The sequence below is a fragment of the Coffea arabica genome, chromosome 2c (assembly GCF_036785885.1).
Source record: "Coffea arabica cultivar ET-39 chromosome 2c, Coffea Arabica ET-39 HiFi, whole genome shotgun sequence".
Lineage (NCBI taxonomy): Eukaryota > Viridiplantae > Streptophyta > Magnoliopsida > Gentianales > Rubiaceae > Coffea > Coffea arabica.
In genome coordinates this window covers 10,959,549-10,983,944 of record NC_092312.1, presented here as the reverse complement: position 1 = coordinate 10,983,944, position 24,396 = coordinate 10,959,549, and the positions used below count along the sequence as shown (strand labels likewise).

The window sequence follows — 24,396 nt, the reverse complement described above, 5'->3', positions numbered from 1 at the left end:
ACAAATAATCTCCTGTCCCTTATTTAGAAAGGGATTTATCATAAAAAAATTTATACGTTTTCCATAAACATATTTGTTAATCATCTTTTTATCTCACATATATCAAATCGTTACAGTATATTTTTACAAAAATTCTAAAAAATTACAATCCAAATACCGCCCCAACTATGCAATCCTATTCCCATAAATAGGGAAAACGCTACATTCCCTTTTTGGTATGGTACACATCTTGCTATATCATTTGGTGATTTAAATTCTTAAAATCTAAATTTAAGGGCTAATAACTCTTCTTTTATATTTAACGGTGAATTTAAACTCCACCTCATCCATATGGTACACTACCTAAAGGACCGTAAAAGAACTCCCTCATGATAAGCATAGTACTAGTAATAAAGTGATTGGAGTAGAAAAAGCCAAAGGTCTCTCTCGATTGGTCACGGCACGCCTCTTAAGGAATCGTTGTTTAATGTGCGTCAAGATTCGAGTCCCAGGTAATTATATTCAGGGAGATAGGACCTCTCATTTCGAGCCGATGGGAAATTAGTCGGGTCTGATCTACCCGATAGTCCGGATACCCCCTCCATCAGGGAAAAAAAAAAAAAAGAAAAAAGAAAAGATAAAGCCAAAGTCTTGTGCCCTTCCTAGCGTACTTTTTTAGCAGAGTGCTGAGAGGGCCCATCAGCTCCAAATCAAAGAAAATTCCCTGATCTTTCCTTGAAGTTTCATTGACGCCTCTGTAACATTTCTCAGAACTTTCAATTTTCCCGCTTTCCATCATGTTTCCTAATTCTCTCTTTTCCCCTTCCCTTTTTATAAGATTCTCCAACTCACAGCTTTTCCCGTTGAGAATGTAGACTTTAACCGAAGCTGATATCCAAAATACTTCTACCAGTTGGAGCTTGGAGTGGCTAGTTTAAATAACTACCACCATCCATTAATTAATTACTAATTCAAGTACTCCTCTGCTGGTATTTGACATTATTATTTCAGATCAGATCTCGAGTCTCCGAGCTTTGCAGATAGAGAAAGAAAAGATTGAGTTGTTTATTTTCTCGGGCATCTGAAGTAACCAAAGGTTCAAAATGCAAGCTCGGATTTTTCAGAAATCAAATAGCATGGCCAGAGAAAAACGCAGTTTGGATCAATCCACAAGTAGTGATGATGGTCAGCCTGAAAGAAAAAGGCCCGCTCTTGCTAGGTAAATTCCCCCAGAGTTTCTTTTCTCTTTGGTCGCTTCTATTTTTTCTTCTGCATTCTAGTTCAATTAGTTATCTTTGGATTAAGTTTGTAGCCTTTTTTTGTTTTTTTTCCTGTCCGGGCTAAAGGAGCTGCTGGTTTTGGTTGGAAAAGGGCTGTTTGACCTTGCCAAGTGTTATGCCATCCAGATATACACCAACTATATGTTCTTCCAAGATATTCTCGAGTTTTCCTATGAATCCGGTCTTCACCATTTTTTAAATTTACGATTAATTTCTCAAAAAGGTCGAGGCTTGTAGGATGAAGGGAATGATTTTTTCGTGCTTGGTAGGCAATAATTCATAAATATTGTGCTCTTTCATTGTGTTGGGTTTTTTTTTGAAGGGGGGGGGGGGGAGCGGTGTTGTTGGAGTTGGAAGGTTTGTGGATTTGGATTTCGGTATAAGCGACAAATATGGATGGGGTTTTGGTTTCTGCCAGATAGTTTGACAATAATGGACTTGTTTTTCTTCTTTTTCTGTGACCACCTTCCCTCCCACGCCAATAGTCTATTTATCTGCTTTCATGACCTTCATCACTTATTTCACATCTCATTACATCTTTAAGCTTCATGTTGGTCGTCAGTTTGTCATTGATATGATCATTTGCCATCACGGTGGTTCTTTCAAAAGAAATTTATAAGTAACTTCCCATCATATATTTTAGAGTTAGGCCAGACTGCTCCGATACTTCCAAGGTTGACAAACTCTAGTATGCTGCCTGCCATATTCCTTTTTGTACACTTTTGCCTGCTCTTGTAAATTAACTCTCTTTCAAGTATGAATTGACACACTGGGAAAGAAATCCTGCAGCATACTTATCTGTCTTTATCACTGAATAAATGTCAGAGAAGTTGAGAATTTTAACTGCCGAAAGTTTAAGCCTTTATCTCAACCTTGCAAAGCATTCCTGGTTTATAAACTGCTTTATGAGGGAAAACTACAAATGGTTTATGCAGTGTTATTGTTGAAGCTCTAAAGGTGGACAGTCTGCAGAAACTTTGCTCATCGCTAGAGCCCATTCTTCGAAGAGTTGTAAGATAATTATGCCTTTTTTTCCTTGTATACTCCAATTCAGAAACGATTTGATTATTGACATACCAGCTTTATTTCCCATATAAACGGCTGAAGCAAGTCCTAGAAATTAATTTGTTGAATTGATCAGGGTCTCACGTTTTCCACGTGTAGTTTGCTTTGCAAAATTTTTTTTTGCCTGTGTCTAGTAATAGTTTGTCCATCACAAAATTGAAGAATTATGATTGATAGTTCTCAAGAGATGAGAGAAAATAATTAATGAAGACTTATTTTGCATGCATCTGTCTTTGTTTTTGACTTGATGGCCTTTTATCTGACTAAGGACAACCTATAGAACAGTGCCTCTGGATGCTCCACTTAAGAAGTCATTGACACAAAGAGGATGTCTCATAATTTAGTTTTTCCCTATTGACATAATGCAATACTTTCTTTTGCTAAAAAAGTTCTGTATGTGAACTTCTTTCTTTCATCCTAGTTCTATATACCTTCCTCTCTGTATATCAGTATGTAAAACAGTCTATAATTCCTGAAACCATGGAGATCCTAGTTTTCATGCATCATAGAGAATATTGTCTCTGATGAGATATGGTTTGCTTGTGCTTAGAGAATTTCAGATGAATGTCATGCCTTTTTTCCAACTTGATCTTTAACAGCCTACTTTAGTATTCTCTTCAATCCTTCAATGGTTTGGTCTCCAAACAGTTATTGTACTGGGCCTTTTCCAATTTCTTGACTTTTCACTTCTTGCTGTTAATACCGGGAAGTAAGAGGTCATATTTGTCAAATAGGCAATATCTCTGAATAGCATTACTGTTAAGTCATTCCACATGGACCATATCCAGATCCTTTATGTGCTTAAAATTGTGTTTCTTCAGTTAATGTCTTCCATTATGTAAGAAAATGTCTCCTGCCTTTGCTAATTCTTGGAATGAGTGACACAACTAAAGCATGCATAATGAATTTGTGGATTTCTCTTTAGAAGTATATCTGGCATTATCATGTCTAATGTGTCTATGAATATTTCTTCAACTGACCAGGTTAGTGAAGAAGTGGAGCGAGCTTTGGCGAAGTTGGGCCCCGCTAAAATTAATGGAAGGTATGAACTTAAATGTTAATTACTTGAAATAATTGTTTTTCAAGCCATCTCATTTCTTTTGGTGGCATCCTATGGACCCTGCAGACTTCTTTAAAGAGAGCAAAGTTACTTCTGAAATGTACAGGGCTTGAATACCTCTTGGATAGATTTTATGTTTGTTCCCTTATACTGAATTTTGTCTTTGGTTTATTTTTATTTATTTATCTCTTTAAAAAGAAATTTTTTTTTATTTAATCAAATCAAATGCATGCTAATTGAAATGAACATCACTTTCTTGTTATGTTCGTTGTGTTCAATTTAGAAGCCTCACTCAAGAATTTTGTTCTGTAACTTCCTAGTATCATGTTGCTGGATGATCATTTATACTTGAGTTTGTGCTGCTTGAAGGGGAGTGCAACCCTGGTCATATTATATCCTCTGTGGCATTAAACTTTCATAAATTTTCAGGACATCTCCAAAAAGAATAGAAGGGCCTGACGGAAGAAACCTACAGCTGCAGTTCAGAACAAAGTTGTCCCTACCTCTATTTACAGGAGGGAAAGTAGAAGGGGAGCAAGGTGCTGCAATTCACATAGTATTGGTTGATGCTGTTAGTGGCCATGTTGTAACTTCTGGTCCAGAGTCCTCAGCAAAATTGGACATTGTTGTTCTTGAAGGTGATTTCAACAATGAAGATGATGATGGATGGACTCAAGAAGAATTTGATTCCCACGTAGTGAAAGAGCGTGAAGGAAAGAGGCCACTTCTAACTGGGGACTTGCAAGTAACTTTGAAGGATGGTGTAGGGACACTAGGGGACTTGACATTCACAGACAACTCTAGCTGGATTAGGAGCAGAAAATTTAGATTAGGTTTGAAGGTTGCTTTGGGTTGCTGTGAGGCCATTCGTATCCGTGAAGCCAAAACAGATGCATTCACCGTCAAGGATCATAGAGGAGAATGTAAGTTTACATCATTTCAAGCTTTCGTGCTGCTACTTTGTTTATGACTGTCAGCATGTGTACAAGATAAAAATATAGAAGTAAAATATTTTCAGCATGTGTTTCTGTAAGCTGCTGTTTTGTATTGGTATTTGTATTAAATATGTGACCACTTTGGTTTGCAGTGTACAAGAAACATTATCCACCAGCATTGCACGATGAAGTTTGGAGATTAGAGAAGATTGGAAAAGATGGATCATTCCACAAGAGGCTAAATAAAGCTGGACTATACACTGTAGAAGACTTCCTACGACTTGTAGTAAGAGATTCGCAGAAGCTTCGAAATGTAAGAATCACAGAAAACTGTTTTTTTTTTTGGGTTCTTTTTCTCTACTTGAAGTGGTATACTTACATAGCATTCACTTTGATTGTCTCAGATACTGGGAAGTGGAATGTCAAATAAAATGTGGGACGTTCTGGTGGAGCATGCGAAGACTTGTGTTCTGAGTGGGAATCACTATATTTACTATCCAGATGATCTCAGACATGTTGGAGTGGTGTTTAACAATATCTATGAATTGACTGGTTTGATTGCTGGTGACCAATACCATCCAGCTGACACTCTCTCTGACAGTCAGAAGGTTTGTGTTTTTGCAGTCCTTTTGCCTAGCAAGATTCTGTACCATGCATATTCTGGTATTCTCACTGTTCATTACCTGTCGTCAAGGTCAGATGTGTTGTTTAATGCTAATGGCGTTACATGCAACATTATTGGTCTGGACATGTATCTGTGTCTCGCTAATAAATCTTGTAGGCGACCAGTCTTGGTAAATGGTTGAACATCATCACACTTGCATGCCACTGCTGACCCTCTTCTTGTTCAATTCCTGCTGATATACATAGATGTTAGAACTTTTTTGGAAGAATCAGACCATTTTGAACCCCAATTTTTTCAATTTTTGCAGCTTTATGTTGATACCTTGGTGAAGAAGGCGTATGAAAACTGGATGCATGTTATTGAGTATGATGGCAAAGCTCTCCTTAGCTTCGCTGAAAATAAAAGTTCAAGTGCTCCTCAGAGTGATATTGCTACTGGATCACAAAACGATTCAAATTCTTTTGATTATCAAGTCAATCTACCAAGTCTTCCACCCTTGATTCCTTCAGAGCAGCCTTCAATCAGTCCAGTACAGACCATAGGTGGTATATAATGTTGTTTTCTTTATCTTGTTATGATTTTGGTTTCTGTTTGTGGATCACAAAATAAATGTGTTTAAATTTTCAAACATACATAAAATTGGGTAAAGAGTGGACATTTCAATAGAGGATAAGTTCATTTTGAACATGGCATGCTAACAAGCACAAAATGAGATGGGCAATTAAATTACTAACACAAAAGGCAAGCCACTAAGAATCAGGTATCTAGAAATGTGATGTATCAAACTCCTTTATTTTATTTGTGCTTGTTAGATCAGTTACTGTGATGTATTGTTCACCCTCCTTTTGGATATGTTTAGTTTCATTGGAACCATTTTAAATTGTGTTGCTTTAATTTACCTGTCACTGATGCTTGATTGCTGACTCTTTCATTAGGGTACGATGAGAATGGCGGCAGTAGATTTCAAATGCAATCTCAGAGCATGAACCTCAATCCAACTATTCATATCCATGGCTCTTCATTACCTCTGCATAACCAGATGATTACTACATCATCACAAGTTCACTCTCCAACAAATACAAATTTGCTGGCCCTTGGACCACTACAGTCTTCCATGTCAAGCTTCCATGCACCTGGCCCATCCAATCTTTCCAATTACAGGGGATTTGATGATGTTTTCAGTGAGGAAGACATCCGCTTAAGGAGTCATGAGATGCTTGAAAATGAAGACATGCAGAATCTACTTCGCATCTTCAACATGGGAGGTTATGGTCACACTCCTGTAAATGGGACAGAAAATAACTACCAATACCCACTGGGATACATGGCTGGTACATCTTCAGGCTATGCTTTTGATGAGGATCGAACACGTCCATCAGGTAAAGCTGTTGTTGGATGGCTAAAACTCAAAGCAGCCCTGAGATGGGGCATCTTCATCAGGAAGAAAGCTGCTGAGAGAAGAGCACAAATTGTTGAATTGGAAGAGTCATAGGGTCTCCTTTCCAAATGAAACCGGTTGATTTTGGCACTGAGGCTTCTTTATCATGAGTTTAGCAGCTGCCTTACAGTTGAGTCTGGTTAACGGTTCTATAGCAGCTGCACTTCTTCTGGATTTAGGGAAGCCCATCTAAATGTACAGTTGCTGCTTGTAGAGCACCATGGTGCATTGTCCTGAGCTGAAGCTATTCCAAATTTTACTGGCACGTTAACCTCTTTGGAAGGATGCGAGTTTTCTCCTCCTTGGCCTAACAGTGTAGAAGCAGGCAAAGTTTCCCTATTTTTAAATGCTAGTGTTGTGTGTTTTTTTTAAAACATTTTTCAGTCATCTTTTTATCTGACGTATATCACATTAAAAAAGTGTTATAGTATTTTTTTTTCAAAAACTTATTCCAAATAATTTCTTATCCACACACACGTTATTTTTTGTAACTTTATGAATGGAAGTACTAAACGTGAATATCGCTCGCATATCCAGTGGCTCTCTTTAGAATTGAAATTAAGTTGATTCCAACTTTCTTCATGGCATCACGAATCTCAAGTTCTGCAACAGTAAGAAATCTGACTTTTGTTCCAATTCAGACTTCAAATCATGGAAAAATCATAAATTGTTAAGATTAAGCGCCCATGAAAATAGAGAGAAACCATACTTAAGCCAGCAAAGCAGAGTAATCCAAACGGGAATAATTTTGAGGGCCCTTTTTTCCCCTCTCTGGGGGATGGTTATAGAGAGTTAGTCTTCAAGAAGATTTACAGATGTAACCGAAATTCACAGCCTTGTAGTCTGGGTTGTAATCATGCGCACATCATCATATGAAATCATGCAGAGGCCTAGAAGATAGAATAGATTCTTTGGCCATGGGAGGGGGGAAAAGCAGCAATACTCTTTACCAACTTGGCACAAGATTCGGATACTTCAGCTCTCTACCAGAGGTGACTGGCTAGCTGGATTACTAAGGATAATAGTTCATGAAGAATCATTACCATAAGAAATGTCCTCGCATGGAAAAATTTGGTATCTGTGCATATGGAAATATCGTGTATTCTACTCCAGATAAAGATGCATCATGCAAACTCATGTACAGACAAACGCACATTGTATGACTATTAAACCACCTCACCCTTGCATTCTCCAATGTATTCATGTAAACTGCAGTTCTACGAATGTTGCTCAAGAAATAAAACCACCGCACATCTCCATTAAATGCCTCTTACAGACTTGAAAGATACACTCTGATTCCTGGAAAGAACCCACTGGCAACAAAACAGGAGATTAAAATTCAAATGTACGGATTGAAGAAATTTAAGATGGATGGTAGAATAAAGTTGCTCATTCTGAATTTGACACTTCATCTTCATCTTCCTCCAGAATGTAAACCAGTGCACGCTTTCTTGCAGCAAAGACACAAGCAACACCTCTTGAAGCTGAATAATCAAGATATAAAAATGTCAAATCCAGAGTGTTTCTCAACAGCACAATCTATCCTGCTACTAAATGCAATAGACGAGTTACTTTCACGTAGACAGCTCGTGGCTTTATAATTGTACTATTGTTTATTCACAAATCTAAATAGTGACAATAAGACTCCCTTAATCAGTGAACTTTTTTTTTTGGGTCAAATAATCTAAGAAACAATTAACTATTATATGAGCTAAACGTCAGCATTTTGTTTTGATTGATATCCAAAACGCAAAAGTCTAGTTAAACAATGCACAAGATAATCATTCAGCTCAATATCGAATGTGGTTGACCCATTAATGGAAATTAACACAAGAAACCAATAATGCAAAATAATACTACAGAATGAAACAAAAACAAATTTGGTATCCTTTTTCGTACTGTGTGCTATAATGTTTTATCCAATAGTTAGAAATGATTTGTGACATATATTAAATACAACGTAATACAAAATTTACTGGTATAGCTTGTAAAATTTTGCTAATAATTATGTCAATAATTTTAGACATGCCCTTGAATATTGTTTTTCTTTTCATGCACATGTAAAGCATATAAAATAAACCCAGAGAAAAAGCTGCTGAATAACTGTCTAATTACTGCAAACTCATAAATGCACTTCGTTGTCTATTCTTACAACATTTTATGTATCCCAGTACGATAACATATATACTGCTTCCATGCTTGTATGACATCGCTGATACCCATTCCTGCCCCTCATACCCATTTACCAAACACCCCTAAATATTATTGTTTTCAATGACCAACTAACCATACGTGCCTTCAAAATTTGCACTCCGACGCAGGAGGCAAAGGCAAGGGCAAGCATACGAATGCAGTTAAAAAATAATGAGATCTAAAACCTTGCTTCATTTAAAATTAATTGACCTAGCTGGTCTATTGAAGATGCATTAGGTGATTCTGTGGATCTACAATCACTTCATAACAGGATATAAAGTACACAGAAAAACCAACAACCATACCAGATACAAATGAGAAGACTCACCACTAACTGCCAGTGGAGCAACCACACAGTGAGGAATATCTCGAACCCTTTCATTATCCAACTGTAAGTTCACAATAGAATCCTAGAAGAAAAGCTACAAATCAAACACACTGCATGTGATCAAGAGAAAGGGGACGGTGGTCTTGAGAACACAACCACTTTGAAGTTCTAAATTTACATTTAATTGGTGAAAGATTGGGTTTTAAAATTCTACAGGTGAAAAGGTGGTAGAGACTGATGAATCAATACACTTGTCAAAAGTCCATATTATCAAATTGTTGCTGTATTTTGTGCTGCTCCTAGCAATAGAATGCTACTCAAAAACAGAGAACCCATTTGGAAAGAACTAAATGACTCTAATCAGGCTACGACCATGAAGAGTCTCAACTAATCTATGTCAAATGTTTAACTTATGCACGAAAGATAGCCAGATATGTACCGTAAGTTGATCAAGTCTCCAAGAGCTCAAACTTGTGGATCTTGAAAGAGGCACAAATGGAAGGTCACATGCTTGAATGATCATCAGGTAAGCATTCCCAGAGCTCTCGCAAGTTGTAACTGTTTCATTTAGCAAAAGAACAAGCTGACCTTCCTGTTCAGATTAAATATATCACATAAGAGAAGCTCGATGGAATAGTAGGACTGGCAATATGAAACCATGAATATTTTGAACTTCAGATACTTACTTTATATAGAGAAAGATCTACACAGGTATAGCCATTAGGAACAGAAAAAAGTGCAGCTTCTAATGGGAGTTGACCCATTGCTGAATTGCCAAAATCATGAATAAGCCCCCTTGCTATGCCAATGCAGTTTGAAATATCTGAAAAAGATTCATCAGGTATCTTGAACAACATGTAACCAGTCATCCTCTGCCCGCAAGTATCATGATTAGAGCCAGCATCTGAAGCACCCTAGAAAGTGGAAGAAAAAGAATCAACTCCAGCATGAAACATAGAAAGAAATCAAGAAGAATCAGCAAATGTTCCCTTACATTTACTGGTAGCAATATATATGTCCACACATAGATACAGATTTATACGTTACTTGATCAACATACATGAAACTTTTCTGTCATTGAGATTTTCACATTATTTTGATCAGATTTCCTATCAATCACAAGCACCAATTACACCTATTCTGTCCAAGTGTACTGCATCCTTAACCAATATCTGCTTCCATCATCAGGATTAGAATTTGCAAAATTTTATGTCCTTTTCTATCTCTCTTTAGCCCCCTGAATAAACCAAAGTTCCTCTTTATGTCACATTGATTTAAAAATTTCTATTCAAGCTTCTGAATATGGTGTACATATAACCTCTCAACTTCTCCATATCATAAAGTCAAGCACATTGCCAGGTGAAGTGAATCAAGTTTGTGATTGATTAGCATACTTTATCAAATCATTTGTCCTCAAATAAATTGCTTCAAAGGTTTAATCTTGAATTCAATATATCAAAATAGACCATATGCTCACTCTAACTAACCGTACAAGACAATTGAATAAGTTTCAAGGATCTCACATAAGTGCCAATTCAACCTCTTGGAATTTGTAAAAGTAAAAAGCAGCCACTTTGTATCGGGACAATGTTGAATTTTTTATTCCAAATTAGACAGTATGCTCATTTTAACTAACTTACCTGGTAATATGATACCGACGCAGCAATATTAGAGGAGACCTCCCTTGGAAAAGACTCCAAAGGAAAAAGTGGAAACAAATCCTTACATAGGATCTTTTTGGACATTGTAGCAAAAGGCACATCAAAAGCTTCATTGAAACTGCAATTGTGAAGCCACATAATTAAGTTAATTGCAAATAAAACAAAATTCTTTAGATCCTATGTAAGAAAAGTGCACTTAAATGGGCAACTACATTGCTCTAAATAGATGGAGCACATGACAACATTATGCCTGCGATATGGTATCAACAAATTCTTGTTTAAAAAATTAAGGCATAACCCTGGAATATAAATGGAAATGGTAGTGAATTAGTCGAGCAAAAAAAAAAAAATTCCCTGTGAACTGTGAAGTGGCCAATATGAATGTCTTGTGCTGGCTCTGGGCTAGTTACGTAATTTCATTAATCAGGAGATGTGCTGCAATCAAGAGGATGAAATATTCCCAAGAAAAATTTATTGAAAGTCAAATCAAATATACTTGCTAATCAAGAGATTATTTTGTCGAGGAAATAGAGATGATTATCAGACAATAATTGAAAAATAAAAAATAAACAAAGAATGATAGCCAACAATGACCCAGAGCCTGAAATAAAAGAAGATTCTATAAATGAGCTCATTTATCAAACTTGCTATTTGTTAAACTGTATACAGATTTAAATCCCAAAAGTTCAACTACGATGAAAAGAATAAATAGAAGAGATCTTTAATTTATTTATTTTGGTGGGACAGGGGAGGGCATTTTGAAGTAGGTAAGTCCAAACAAATGGATTATGCAGTCCTCGGCAAAGTGTATTCAATATGGCAGTAGACATTTCATGTGAACAAATATGATACGTTAGCTCCAAGAAAACCCACTTGGTATGTGTATTGACCATTCTACTGTACTAGTGACACCTTTAATAAGAGGAATTCTGATTACCTCTTCCATACATAAATACAGATTAGTTCAACCAAGCCTAGTTATTGTATGCATCATCCTCATGGATGCCTGATGAGGGGAACAAGTAAACTTTCAAACAAGGAAATAAAAAACCTACACATTTTTATCAGTTATTGCAACAGGACATGCCAAGATTCTAATACAATATCAATAGTAGTACAAAAGAATGACAAAGCAAGGGAAAAATATCTACCAGCACACCATCAGTTGAAATTCTTCTGCTAATGTTCTTTTCAAGTATTCAGAATCTGAAAATCCTCCAAAATGTGCCAATTCTTTGATTCTTTGCATTGTTTCCCTGTAGAACCAAAATGATGAACTTAGCTGATATATAATAAGATGACAGCATATAAAGTAAACAAGATGCACTTATCAAAGAATTCACAAGTACACTCAAAAGAGGGGGGGGAGGGGGTACCACCAATCAATTAATCTAGGATAAAAAAGAACAAATATTCTGGACTATCAACAAAGTTGCAGCTTTTATAGACAAAATTTATGAGTAAAGAAACTGGAAGTGTTTTCTTCCCTCACAAATTAATGGGGAACCAGAAGCTTGGCCAGTTTCAACAATCTTCCTAAGACACTTCTATATATTCCCAAATATTTAGCATTTCAAAGAAAAATGGCAAAGTTCTTATATGAAGTGTGAGGAAAGGGGTGTAGGGATATTGCCCCGGAAACATCATGTCAATGGTGTAATTTTTATATGGACACTAAATTTAAAACTTAACTGATTATCGAGGTTGAGGGGCTGTGTCCTCCTTTTTCTCCTAGTTCAGAGATCCCTACACATTTCTGACATATATATCAGCATGCAACTAAAGCAGATCTCTACTTGTACCGAAGTGATTGTCTTAATGGGAAGTGTACAGGTTCTAAGGAATCCATGTAGTAAATTAAAGAGAAAATTGGAAATAGGTAAGATCTACTGAATCAATTAATTCAAATCTAAGGGCTACGACGGAACACGTGGTGCAACTGACTTATTGTGTTTAAAGTATAAAAAGGGAAGAAACAATATATGCTTCAAAGCTCCTACTTCAGAAGAGGTGACATTACATTTGAGCAGACTTAAAGGAGGATGGAGGGAGTATAACCTCTGTCTGCTAAGCAGGTGCACAATGCTATATATAATTGAGAACAAAAGAAAATTTCAGTTTGAGTCTGGTTTGCAGCAATCATTTAACAGGGCAAATTACTGGTCACCCCACCTCTTTCCTATGTCCTACTCAGGGGAAGAAGCAGAGGCGTGAGTCTCTTCTTCTCTATGATTAATAGGTAAAGGAAGAATTACAGAATTCCAACTCCATCAGCAAACTGCGGTGGATCACTAACTATATATCAATTAATACTGACCATAAAAACTGGGGACAGTTTCTGCGAAGGAAATCCCCAAACTTTTGTCTATTACTCCTAAGGCTCCAATTGAAATGACTTATCAGCAGATGAATGACCTAACTGATTCATTAACCATGTTAATGAACCAAGTAAATACTGCAGAACACTTCTCTTTTAATTCTTTCATATTAACCACCAATGTTCTGTATCATGTTACAGCTTGGACACACAAGAGTTTGGATTTCTACTCAACCTTCAAAACACCAGAAAAAATGGAGAAAAACAACAATAACCACATTTATTGAAGTGTGGATTTCATGTGAGGAAGTCATAGAAAAGAACATAAACTAGAAAACCAAAGCACCAGACTCTAGAAATTGGAAGTCACATATTATATCATACAAGAATATCATGTCCTGAAAGTACACTTACAAGTCAACTTCAATAGGGTTTTCAACATCAGATAACTCCAGTAGTTTCCTTACGGGATCTTGATCGTATAAAAATTTCAAGAATATGATGATGAGTTCACTGTCAAAAGCAACTAAATATAAGAAGAAGAAAAACTTCAAACCAATGTAGAAAGGAAGATCAGTCAATTTGTAGATCATATAAACCCAAACCTACTGAAGGGTAGAAGCTGATCACTGGGTTCCGACATTAGAATCTTAAATGATTTCAGCAGCCAGCTGAAGAAATTAGAAAACTGAAAGAAAAAGTTAGCTGCAACGAGTGCATGGTTGAGAAGGCAGAAAAGTGGCATCAACAAGTACATTTTTTAAAGGGTAGAAAACTTATTGCACATGAAAAAGTTAAGATCTATAGTGAGAAGACAGAAACAGCAATTAACTGCAACATACCTGCTGCACCACAGAAGATAGGATTTTCATAAATCGTTCAACTTGTACAAGGAACATGCCAGCTTTTTCTGCAGCATTCTCAATCAATTTCTCTTCTAAACCAATACTTTGATAACGTGCACGCCATCTTGAAAGGCCTCTAAGCTCTCCCATTCTAAAGCCTATAATTTCTGCAGCCGGCTGGAGAATATGGCCATAGACCTTTAAATTATTTTTAAAACCCTTTGCAAAAATACAATAATCTATGGAGCACACTTTAAACCAAAACAAGGCTAAATAAATATCAAGGGAAGTTATATATCTACAATGATAAATAACTGGGTTAAAAACAAAAAAACCCCCTCTGGTATACCTAATACACAAAAAAGCCCCCCGTAGTTTCAAAACATACAAAACGACACCTCATATTTAGAACTAAATTGTAAACTAACAGAATTCGTTAAACTTAACAAAAATGACGGTCTAGGCCATTAAACTTACCAGATTCCGTTAAGTTTACCATTAAATTTACCGGATTCTGCTAAGTTTTCCATTAAATTTATCAGATTTCGTTAAATTTAACGAATTCTGTTAGTTTACAATTTTGTTCAAAACATGAGGTGTGGTTTTGTATGTTTTGAAACCACAGGGGGCTTTTCTGTGTATTAGATATATCACAGGAGGATTTTTTGTTTTTAACCCTAAACAGCTACAAACTATTTGCCAAATGTGGATTTTTGCTTTCCCACTTTATGCAGAGGTTAGCTTCAGCAGTCAAATGAGTAACTTTAAAAAAGTCAAAAGAAAAAAAAAGAAACATGTAGATATTGCTGCATCAATAAGTCAGATAAAAAAAACTATTCTTTAGGTGTTGGCCTCATGGTTACGTGCATTTCAAGGAAGAACTATTCTTAGAAACTTTAGAAGAATAATCAGAATAAAGCGCTTAAAAAATAAAAACTCCACGACCAATTATTGGTAGCCAACTCAAAATTAAGTTGACAGTTTCTACTTAGGCAAACATAAAATGCATGAAGTGCACCTGTAGATGATCAAGAACAATCAGCTGAAGATCCTTTCCAGCACCACAAACCACTTTCACCATCCGCTTGAGACCCTGCAAACTAAAAAAAACTTAGCAATGACTTTGAATCACAAGCCTTGTGTTAACATTTTCTCAAACGAGACATACCACTTCTCCAAGAGCATTGACTAAAAATTGATGAAGGGGTGGACTTGTCCTAGCACCACCTAAAAGGCTTAGAAACTCCTCTTGAGGGGTCGAGTCCAGTCCTATATTCGAATAGTTGCATTACAGTAAGTGTCTAAGAATGAGAACTGAAAACCATTGACTTCATTAAATAGTTACCGTGATCGGCAATCAGGGAAGATATAGAGTTAAATTTCTCATGGAATGTATGCATGGCATCATTCCACTGCTTCAACATGACTGATAGTGATGTGCGGATGACTTGCGTTAGATCCTCAATGTTAGAAGCTTGTTGAGCCACCTGATGGAGTTCATATTTCCTAATTTACATGGCAAATGAAGTGAAACTAAAATGAGAGTCAACCTAAAGTTGTTCAACTAGCAAGTAGTCAAAAGAACAAGAGATCCTTGACTTCCAAATTCAACAGCTGCAATTGATGACAGGAGGGATGCCCACAAACTTGATAAACTGGTGGTGGAAATATTGTAGGCTCTTCATTGTGAACAAAACAGCCATTTCACAATAAAATAAGTATCTAACTGCACAAAGTATGGCACATGAATTATGTATTTGGAGTTTGCAAAAGTTCTGCAAATTTTAATCTTTCTGCATTTGTCACTCTATGCAAATTGACAACATTCCTTGGCCTAGAAGTGGCAATTTGGATCCATATCCAATTATCCATCCAATTAATCCTAGCTTTAATGGATTTGGATGAGTAAGAAATTTTTGATGGTTTTAAATGGATAACCATTTAAATCCACCTAAGCTTGTGGATTTAAATGGATTATCCATGTCATCCATGTAAAACCAATAATCCAAAAAACAAACCCAATATGAGCACAAAAGCCTTGCTGTACAGCCATGCTGGCACACACATTCACACTCAAATGATAACTAACCCACACACTCAAACATGTAATAACCACAAAATATATTGCTTAAATTTTAGCCATTCAACCCATTTGGAAACCCGAATCTTTGAAATTCTAATTCCACCTATGGGAGAGTCTCCATTGCTGCTCTTTTGGCCACTAAAACCGTGTACATGACTTTGCTAAGCTTTTATATCTGAATTTTGTGTTTGTGATGGTTTTGAAGTCCAATTGAGGAATTAATCAGGTCAAGTTTTTAAGTCAACTTGGGTACGATATTAGTGTTGTTGAGGATGATAAGTGTGGAGTTGAGGCTATTCGAAGCTTGTAAGTTGCAAAACTTGAGTGTAATCACTTGGGGAAATGCAAAGTTAACTTGAATTGAGTCGGGTTTATGACCCACTTGAAAAAGTGTTTGGATTTGGTCATTTCCATATGCCGCAATACAAGTACAAGAAGATCTCTCAAAGGGGTGAATCAGAAATTAAATCATAGCCAAACATGCAAAACAGAAAGAAGAAAGAGGCATAATGGTAACAACCTGCAAGTGGCAAGAGAAAGTGGTGAGTTGAGTTGAGTTTGACTCGGTGAAAGAGAAGCAAAGAGCTAAATAAACAAAATAGAGGCTCAAGTTTGTGGGTGGCTCGGTTCACAAACAGGGAGAGGATCACACTCAGCCAGGTTTGAGTAACTGGAACCTAGCTTGACTTGGGACTAAAACAGAAGCTGCATGTGGAAATGATATGGAGCACATGACTGAGAAAAACTAAAGATATCTAAATGTGTATGGCTGGAGAAAAATGAATAATTTTAGTTGTAGGAGAATTAAATGCAGAATTGGATGGATGATAGTTTTATTTTATCCATCCGGATCCAATCCATTTAGATCCATTTTCTAATTGGTTGTAATTGAATTGGATTAATTTCATCCATAATTCAAGTAAAACCATTAACTAACCGATTGTCCATTTTGCCACCTCTACCTAGACCCAAATAAGGAAGAAACAATACCAGCAATCCTACAGAGAAGGACACAGGCCCAATATATATAATGGCTTCAACAAATGAAGCAGTGATTAAAACTTATTAGATCAAGCAGAATATCACAAACTGTGTTTCCTTCAGAGTTGAATCGTATAATTTAGGTTTGAAAATTAATCATCATGATCAACTAAATAAGGGTTTCAATTCTAAGAACAAAGCCAGAACTTGATTATCCTAATTCAGAGAAGAATAAAAAGTAAGATTTCACCTTTGTGCCGTTTCCTTGTCAGCAAGAGATTTCTAATTTTCAAGGCTATGATCCAAATGTGGTAGACTGTTTCGGCAGATTTCTAAAAAACTGCCAAACTAGTAAAGATGGATCGGAGAGAGAGAGAGAGAGAGAGAGAGAGAGAGGTGTAGGAGGTGAATGCTGTAATCCAAATCCCATTATAAAAGATCATGTTTTGGTCGTTATGCAAGAAAAATAACAAAAACGAAGGCATTTTCATTCCCTTCTTATTAATGCTAGGGTGTATCTGAGATTAATAGCTATCACTAGGTAGGTTTCCATACCAAGGCAAAAGCAAATTGAGCATGAAAAGAAAATGAAAGACATGGAAGCCCCTAAATATTCCAGGATTGCATTTAGATAGAGTTACCTTTTCCAAAATATTGAAGTATCAAGAACTAAGCAGTGAAAACCAAGTTGACTTGATTCAACCCCAACTTCAACAAGTTCCCCAGAGCACATGACTATCAAATCACAAAGATCTTTCGAGAACCCCACCTAATAACAGTCCCATGAACAATGTCAGAATGCTCCGGCAGAGCAGTTGAGTAGGAAAAGCTACAATGTCAATTTAGAAAAGAGAAAAGCATTCAAGGTTTTATAAGATGAGCTCAGTGATTTTTCCCCAAGTGAATGGAAAACTAAAAACTTCTCAATTTTGATCAATTAACATACCCATCAGATTTCCACTAATTACTATTATTCAGTAAATGACACCCAATGAAACAAAAGTAAAGAATCTAGCAGAATCCAAAAGTCACCAATCTTTTCATCATTATACGACCTAATGAAGTGCAGTGATTCACCAACTTAACTTTGTTATTTCTTTATAACTCTGTGCATTCCATGGCAAACACTCAGGGAGCTGCATAGGTTCCCAATCATATATTCTTGCAGCTGGCCATTAATCTAATGTATTAGTTTCACAAGAAAATGTGGAATTGCTCCCCTTGCAAATGAGATTTGCTTTTTCTCAAGATATAAGGAGGGCAACCACTGTACGGAATAGACCAGAGATAAGGCTCCATTTCCTTGTCTTACAACAAGGATGCAATTCTCACAAAAGCCCTTCTATTTCTCCCTTCACCTCTTTGTTCTTTCACTTGTGAAAGATTCCATAAAAGCACCTACTGTTATTTAGGATATGAATTCCTTTATGAAATTCTTTCAAAGAATGTATAAAGCTATCAAAAAATTACAAGATCTATATGCCTAAGAAGCAATTGTCATCCATGTTAATCTTGAGACACCAGAAAAGGGAGGTGATAAATAAAAGAACTAGTCTTTCACATATTGGACTAGACAACTGTGGTTTGTTAATCATGTTCTAACATCTTTCATGCAATATGCACCAAATGAATAGAGTCCCAATATAGGAAAGGAAAGAAGACATCATGGGACACTTCGTGCACTTTTGCTACCACAAAAATCTTGTTAGTTCCTGAGTTGTATATGCACTATTTCAAGCCCTCTTAAAGTTCTGCTTTTGGACGACTGTACAAGACTTTCAAACTTGTATTGGCAAAATATGGATGAATAATTCAGATAAATCAAATACCATGCTTTGATGCACATAACTATATCAAGAACCACTATGAAATGCATACATCTATAAGAATGCAATGAAGAAGATGCTAAATGACAAAGTAATCCTACCTTATGAATGGAAGCATTCTGCAGACAACAATTAACTTGGCTGTGCTGAATTTGACGGCAAAGACTGAAGCAATGAATGTTCTTGGGTGTAATATCAAGTAAAAACATATAAAAAACAGAAAAAATGTAAGTTTCTTAAAAATAACTTGACCGAATAAATAAATAGATGAAACATTTCTAGTGTATTCACTACATATATATATATATATATATATATATATTTCAGTCATAGGATGAATAAACTCACAATCTTTCCTATTGGGAATATGCCAAAAATACTAAAACAAAGGTTTCCATCATTGTCCCCACTGCATAAGATGTTAAAACGTCGGCACGATGTGTTTGATAGATCCTGGAATGAATCCTCGCTATCATCCGTGAAGCCACTGTCTCCAGGAACTACTCCAGGCATCCTAGGAGCTCTTGGGGGAGGAGGAAAGAAACGGGAAGTGCGGTCCTCATAAGTTGAAACAGTATTGCTACCATCCTAATACCAGTTATTAAGAGAATAACAAAGTTGTAGAAGAATGAGAACAAAATTAGTCCCATATACAAAGAAGGAATAAAAAAAGGTACAGAAGTGGACTCATGCAGACCCGAGAGAATATGAATGACAAATATATTTGTGAATAAAATAGGCCAGAAGAGAACGAAAACAAATGGAAAAAATTATAAAGCATTTAAACACAGTACGTAGGAATTTATTCTTAAAAAGCCAACTGATACAATAACATGAAAATCTAAATGAGATACATACAAGACTTCAAAGAAAGGAAAGCTCAATCTAGCAATTTTCAGAAAATATAAATTGACAATGCATGTCTACATAACTTGAGATGCAAAGATAGCTTGTTAAATACTGTCACAGCATTGAGTTAACAAACCCATATTTTATACATGAACATCACCATTGCCACGTACCACTTGTAAAACACAACATCAAGTATTTTCATCAAGTCCAGAATTAAGGTATATTCCATATCACTGAGTCAGGAAGCTTCATCGAAGTTATACCACTTTTTTTCATTGAACTACCATAGTTCAAGTGCAGATGAATCAGATAAAAATGGTGAACCCATAGAAGATAAGCTTGCTCTTCAATAGATTGACAATGATATAATACAAGCTTTAGTAAATTGCATTAGTCGCCAACATCCAGAGTGAAGCAGCTACACATTAAAGTGAATAACGCTATCACGTATCATTGATTTGATGCCGCATATCCTTAGTCCACGACTAGTCTTAACATGGAAAACAGGCAACAGAATGTCTGCTAATTGGCAACAATAAAGGATGAATCACAACATATCACTCTTTGGAGAAATTAATCTTGTTAAAAAGTACCGCGTGACAAAGATTCTCACTGTTCCTAGCAATTCATTTAGGAGCCCGGCAGCAGAAGAATGTTTCGCTCATGAAAAGCTAAGACTTTTTTAAGCTTTTATTGGAAAATACATCTTATAATGCTTTCCTGTTGTTTTTGCTCAAAAATTATTTTTTCGTGCTAACAACATTACAGAAGGATTATTTCTTTTGTAAGACAGTAAGCTATCCGTTCGTAACCTAATGTATATATATCAGCAATACAATTTTTTTCCAACAATATGCAACTTAGGAAAGTCAACAGGATCATACAGATGCTCAAGGTCAAGGAAAGGGGTAAACTTCTCTTTCTGCACCTACATGTGCGGGATCCATAGCCCTCCATACTCAGCAGTCATACAGGATTTGACTTGTGGTCTAAAGGTATTGTTATTACATGAGAAGTTATAGCTCCCAAAAAAAAAATCATTTGCTTCAGTATGTCAGTGTGTGTAAACCACTGATGATGCCGTAATGTTTCTGGAAAAACATGCAAATAAAAGAAGTCTTAAGTAGGCCAGACCTCATTGCACAATAAAGAAACAAGTTTCTTTAAAGAAGTTTTTCTTTAACATACAGGTGAAGTTTAATTAGTTTAGAACACATCAATAACAACAATGAATAACATAATAGTTTTCGAATGGAATGCCAAGTGATCAGCATTAAAAGTGGCTACTATATGATGAATAGACCTGTATTCATATTATATTGGAATGGAATGGCTATTAAAAGTGATCAGCATTTAATTGTGTTCAGTATACAATGAAAGTATGCCATTAACTTGACAAGAAAACAGAAAGAGAAAAGGTAAAAAAAGAAACCATACTGCAATAGTTTGTCCATCCTCCTCCCAGCTGAGGCACACGACAGCAACTGTATGTGGTTTTATGCTCCGCAACAACTTTCCATTCTGGTTCCAGTAACATGCATCCCAAGCAAAATGACATGCATAAAGATCAGAACATGATAAAGTTAAAGATAGAGCATACACCATGATATGTAGAACAGGGTAGAGATGACTAGATTCGACCCTATTCCAAATAAGAAATCAATTGAGTGAAACAAGGTAATAGTGTTAACATAATCTGATAACTAACTGCTGTATCATTATAGGACAGATGTATATGAAGAAGGCTCATGTGTACCATAAATCACCAAAATATCAAATTCAATTCAGTATTAGTGTAGAAATACAAAATGGATAACTTAAGTACATGATATCCAAAAGAAAAGAAGAAGATATGCTTTACACAGCAAGCAAGAAGCAAGAGATGTCCATGAGAAAGATAGTTACAACAGATTACATTAGGCTTGCAAAGCGTATGTGCATGCTAAAATGTCAGAGAGAGCAGTAAAGGCAATAAATTTTCATCACAAGGATAATTATTCGATAAACTAAGCCTTTGACAGCTATGGTCTGATGATTCCAGACCATTTACACTATAATCAAATTTCGCTTCCATAGGCTTTTGCCAGGACCCATTTTCTCCATATTCAAACACAACCATAATGTTTCAACAACTCCGTGCTTTTTCTTTTCAAGATGAAATGGTGTTAACAATTCCTCAAACTTGAGAGGGGACAAAAAAAGAAAAAACTGAATTGTCTTTCAGAAAGTAAACAACACATAACATAAAATGGTCCTAACTTACGCTAGAGCCATGTATAGGGTGTAACCAGTGGGATGAACTATCTGTAAGAAGGCATCCACTTTATTCTAAAAAATCTACATATAATTCTATTCATGAATAAGATTAGGTGAACTTGATTATCCTGGCATTTGAAATCATGCAACTACACATCTGAAATTCCTATTCATTTGCAAATAGGTATTTAATATTGAATATGCATTACCTAATTGACCATATTTCCTAGAAATGAAGGTTGTGCATATTTCAGGGTTGTTTTAGAATAAATTTAAATAGAGAAATATATGTCCCATTTTGGAACAAATAAGTCAATGTCAAAATCTACCAACTCACTAGCTATCTTAGGACAGATAATGCTCAGGCATGGCATTATTTTATCCCTGTAACAGGGAACAAAATCTTTGAGTATAATTATTGGTTCCATGTTCAAGAACAAAGCAAATATCGAGTAACTGGATTTGTAATCCAATATGGTCTAATCTCATGAACCCTAACAAGAATTAAGGTCTGTCACTTCCGGTCGCAAGAGCCCGAATTCCTTCTCTTACCTCTAACACAGAAGAGAGATTATCTGCTAATTGTAGCTTAGAGTACTATACTAAACTAATTGAAACATCCATAACTCCCCAAAAGTAAATTCTTGCGATGCTTCTTAAAGAGATGTTAAAAAACCTAATAACCCCTTTTTGGAAAGCCACAAATTTGGTTCATCCCAGGTCTGATATATTTTAAAATGCTTGACTTATATATACAAAAATATGTACCCACAAAGTTTCCAGTGTAGAAGATGACTGTGTTTTCATAACCAGGTAAAATTACAAACAACTTATTGATGCAATAAATTTGTGGTCTATTATGGAACCTTCACTTTTAGCCTCAGGGTAATTTCTGAATCCACAGTAAAAGAATGATGTTTACCAGCCTTCTATTCATGATAGTTGATAGACATAGTTATCTGAAGAAGGGGATTCTACCTCAATCAAACCAAGTCCTGCTTGTTTCATAGTTTTGGGACAAATTAAACCATAGAAAACTAATATCTCGTCTGATCCAGGATTTCAAAACTATATGAAGTTCAGTCAAGTAGGTATAAAACCTAGTAGATACAGTTTTACATCGGGAAGCAATCTAATCAAAATTGATATCTTCAACTGGATGATCTTTCCCAAAAAAAATGTCAAAATTCAAACTAACTCACCTCCACATCATGCAATGACACTGTTCCGTCTTCAAAGCCAATTGCAACTGCTTTACCATCGGGACGCCAACACAAGGATGTGATGCACCTCTCTACATAAGATGAAGAAAGTTCTTATTCCACTACAAGTTTTGAAATAATGATCAGTATATTTAATTCAAAATTCCAAATTATTTGTCCCATCTAATGTTGGGGTTCCTCAAAAACAAAAACAGCTTCTTTTCATATAAGCTTCAGAAAGAAAAATGTTAGATTCCTTACCACATTATACCTAACAACTACACTATTATAATTTCTTGAACATCTCAAGCAAAAAGGGACAAGTAAAAGCAGGCTACTACCAGACATTCTATCGAACACTTATCATTCATTTCCAAGAAATGAACATTAAATCAATCTAACGGCCCAAAGTAATGTAGTTCGTCATACAATTAGTTAACTGATCCACCTTGAAAAGCCTAAAGTTCAAAAATTTAAACTGACGGTAACTCGCTTAATTTGAAGTTTATAATTTGAACTAATAATGCATTTAAAAAATCCATAACTGGGAAATTCCAACAACAACTTCGGCGAAATTTATTCGCGCATAATCTGAGACCACAACTTAGTACATAAAAGGAGAGTGGAAGTGGACAGATGAAAATGCTAAAAGCAAAAGATATAAATAAATCAATAGATAAAAAGTGGGGATTGCAATGTATACCGGGGGAAATGGTCCAAAGTCTCTGCCAGTTAAAACGATGAAGGAGGAGTTTTGAGTCCTCTGTGACCATGGCCAGCAAATCTTTTTCTGGGTTCCATTCAGCAATTTTAATCTATACAAAAGCTCGATAAAAATACAATCTTTTGTCAGAACAATAAGCAGGGGAAAAAATGGAATAAACTTGCAAGTGTCCGTGGGTTTATAGTGAAGTGTAGTGAAAAAAAAAAAAGTGGACCTGAGAAGCAATGGGTTTGTCGAATTGTAGCTGGAAGGGTACTGCAATTCCCTGAGCTTCATCTGTTTCCATTGGGTTGTGTTGTCCGAAATGCCAGGGCTTTGGTCTTTCGGGGTACCAAGACTCCCCAACTTCAACCTGAGAGAAGGCTGAAAATGGAGGTGGCGGGCTTTTGAGAATTGTGAATTCTCTATTTGGTAGTCTTTCACTGCTGGCACGGCATATCGCATCTTGGTCCCCAAAGCCTCTGATATTCTATTTTGTGCCCTCAAATTGAGTTACCTCCTTTAGCTTTAATTTGGAAAGGTCCTATTCCTATATACTATTACATAGAATGCCAAAGACTCATCAAAAGTGTAACCATTATGGCGCCGACATCTTGTGGCTTGGTCTACTCGTAGAATAGAATGTTTGGTAGTGGATCTTGCATATACAAATTATGGTTCGCTAATAGATCGATTCAAGACCAGAGCATTGAATGCCTTTTAAATTTGCTAATGCGTTAATGCTGTACCCAAAAAAAATGAATGGA

General features: G+C 36.0%; 2 protein-coding genes across 5 annotated transcripts; one reads left to right on the top strand and one right to left on the bottom strand.

Moving 5' to 3' along the window:
- The first annotated feature begins 596 nt into the window (after positions 1–596).
- Positions 597–6,756, top strand: LOC113725925 (calmodulin-binding protein 60 C). Of its 2 annotated transcripts, none has more exons than XM_027249367.2 (8): positions 597–1,198; positions 2,195–2,270; positions 3,308–3,366; positions 3,814–4,307; positions 4,472–4,632; positions 4,724–4,927; positions 5,252–5,489; positions 5,880–6,756. In XM_027249367.2, exons 1-8 carry the CDS (start codon positions 1,083–1,085, stop codon positions 6,434–6,436), a joined length of 1,905 nt encoding a protein of 634 aa, XP_027105168.1. In that variant the 5' UTR covers positions 597–1,082; the 3' UTR covers positions 6,437–6,756. The 2 variants fall into 2 exon arrangements, with proteins under 2 accessions (XP_027105168.1, XP_027105169.1); XM_027249368.2 differs by having other exon boundaries at positions 605–1,198; positions 5,252–5,486.
- A 688-nt stretch (positions 6,757–7,444) lies between these two features.
- LOC113725923 (anaphase-promoting complex subunit 4) lies at positions 7,445–24,332 on the bottom strand. 3 transcript variants are annotated; one of them, XM_072074319.1, is made up of 19 exons: positions 23,865–24,331; positions 23,630–23,741; positions 22,927–23,018; positions 20,906–20,989; positions 18,965–19,204; positions 18,718–18,798; positions 17,432–17,559; positions 15,072–15,232; positions 14,895–14,995; positions 14,745–14,819; positions 13,724–13,924; positions 13,491–13,569; positions 13,296–13,407; positions 11,716–11,820; positions 10,544–10,682; positions 9,590–9,817; positions 9,343–9,495; positions 8,904–8,985; positions 7,445–7,866 (listed from the first exon to the last, which is right to left on the bottom strand). In XM_072074319.1, the coding sequence occupies exons 1-19, from the start codon at positions 23,934–23,936 to the stop codon at positions 7,772–7,774; spliced, it is 2,340 nt and encodes a 779-aa protein (XP_071930420.1). In that variant the 5' UTR covers positions 23,937–24,331; the 3' UTR covers positions 7,445–7,771. The 3 variants fall into 3 exon arrangements, 2 of the variants coding, with proteins under 2 accessions (XP_071930420.1, XP_027105167.1); XM_027249366.2 differs by having other exon boundaries at positions 13,296–13,394; positions 13,487–13,569; positions 13,724–13,903; positions 23,865–24,330; XR_011838955.1 differs by having other exon boundaries at positions 7,796–7,866; positions 8,904–8,997; positions 23,865–24,332.
- Between the last annotated feature and the right edge of the window lie 64 nt (positions 24,333–24,396).

Excerpts from the sequence above, each read along its gene's own strand:
- LOC113725923 (XM_072074319.1), bottom strand. The coding sequence starts at position 23,936 with ATGGAAACAGATGAAGCTCAGGGAATTGCAGTACCCTTCCAGCTACAA. Across the intron at positions 13,925-14,744 it reads TTGTTCTTGATCATCTACAG|GTCTATGGCCATATTCTCCA; the intron begins GTGCACTTCATG and ends AATAATTTAAAG. Across the intron at positions 9,496-9,589 it reads TAGATCTTTCTCTATATAAA|GAAGGTCAGCTTGTTCTTTT; the intron begins GTAAGTATCTGA and ends TAATCTGAACAG.
- LOC113725925 (XM_027249367.2), top strand. The coding sequence starts at position 1,083 with ATGCAAGCTCGGATTTTTCAGAAATCAAATAGCATGGCCAGAGAAAAA. Across the intron at positions 2,271-3,307 it reads AGCCCATTCTTCGAAGAGTT|GTTAGTGAAGAAGTGGAGCG; the intron begins GTAAGATAATTA and ends TCAACTGACCAG. Across the intron at positions 3,367-3,813 it reads CCCGCTAAAATTAATGGAAG|GACATCTCCAAAAAGAATAG; the intron begins GTATGAACTTAA and ends ATAAATTTTCAG.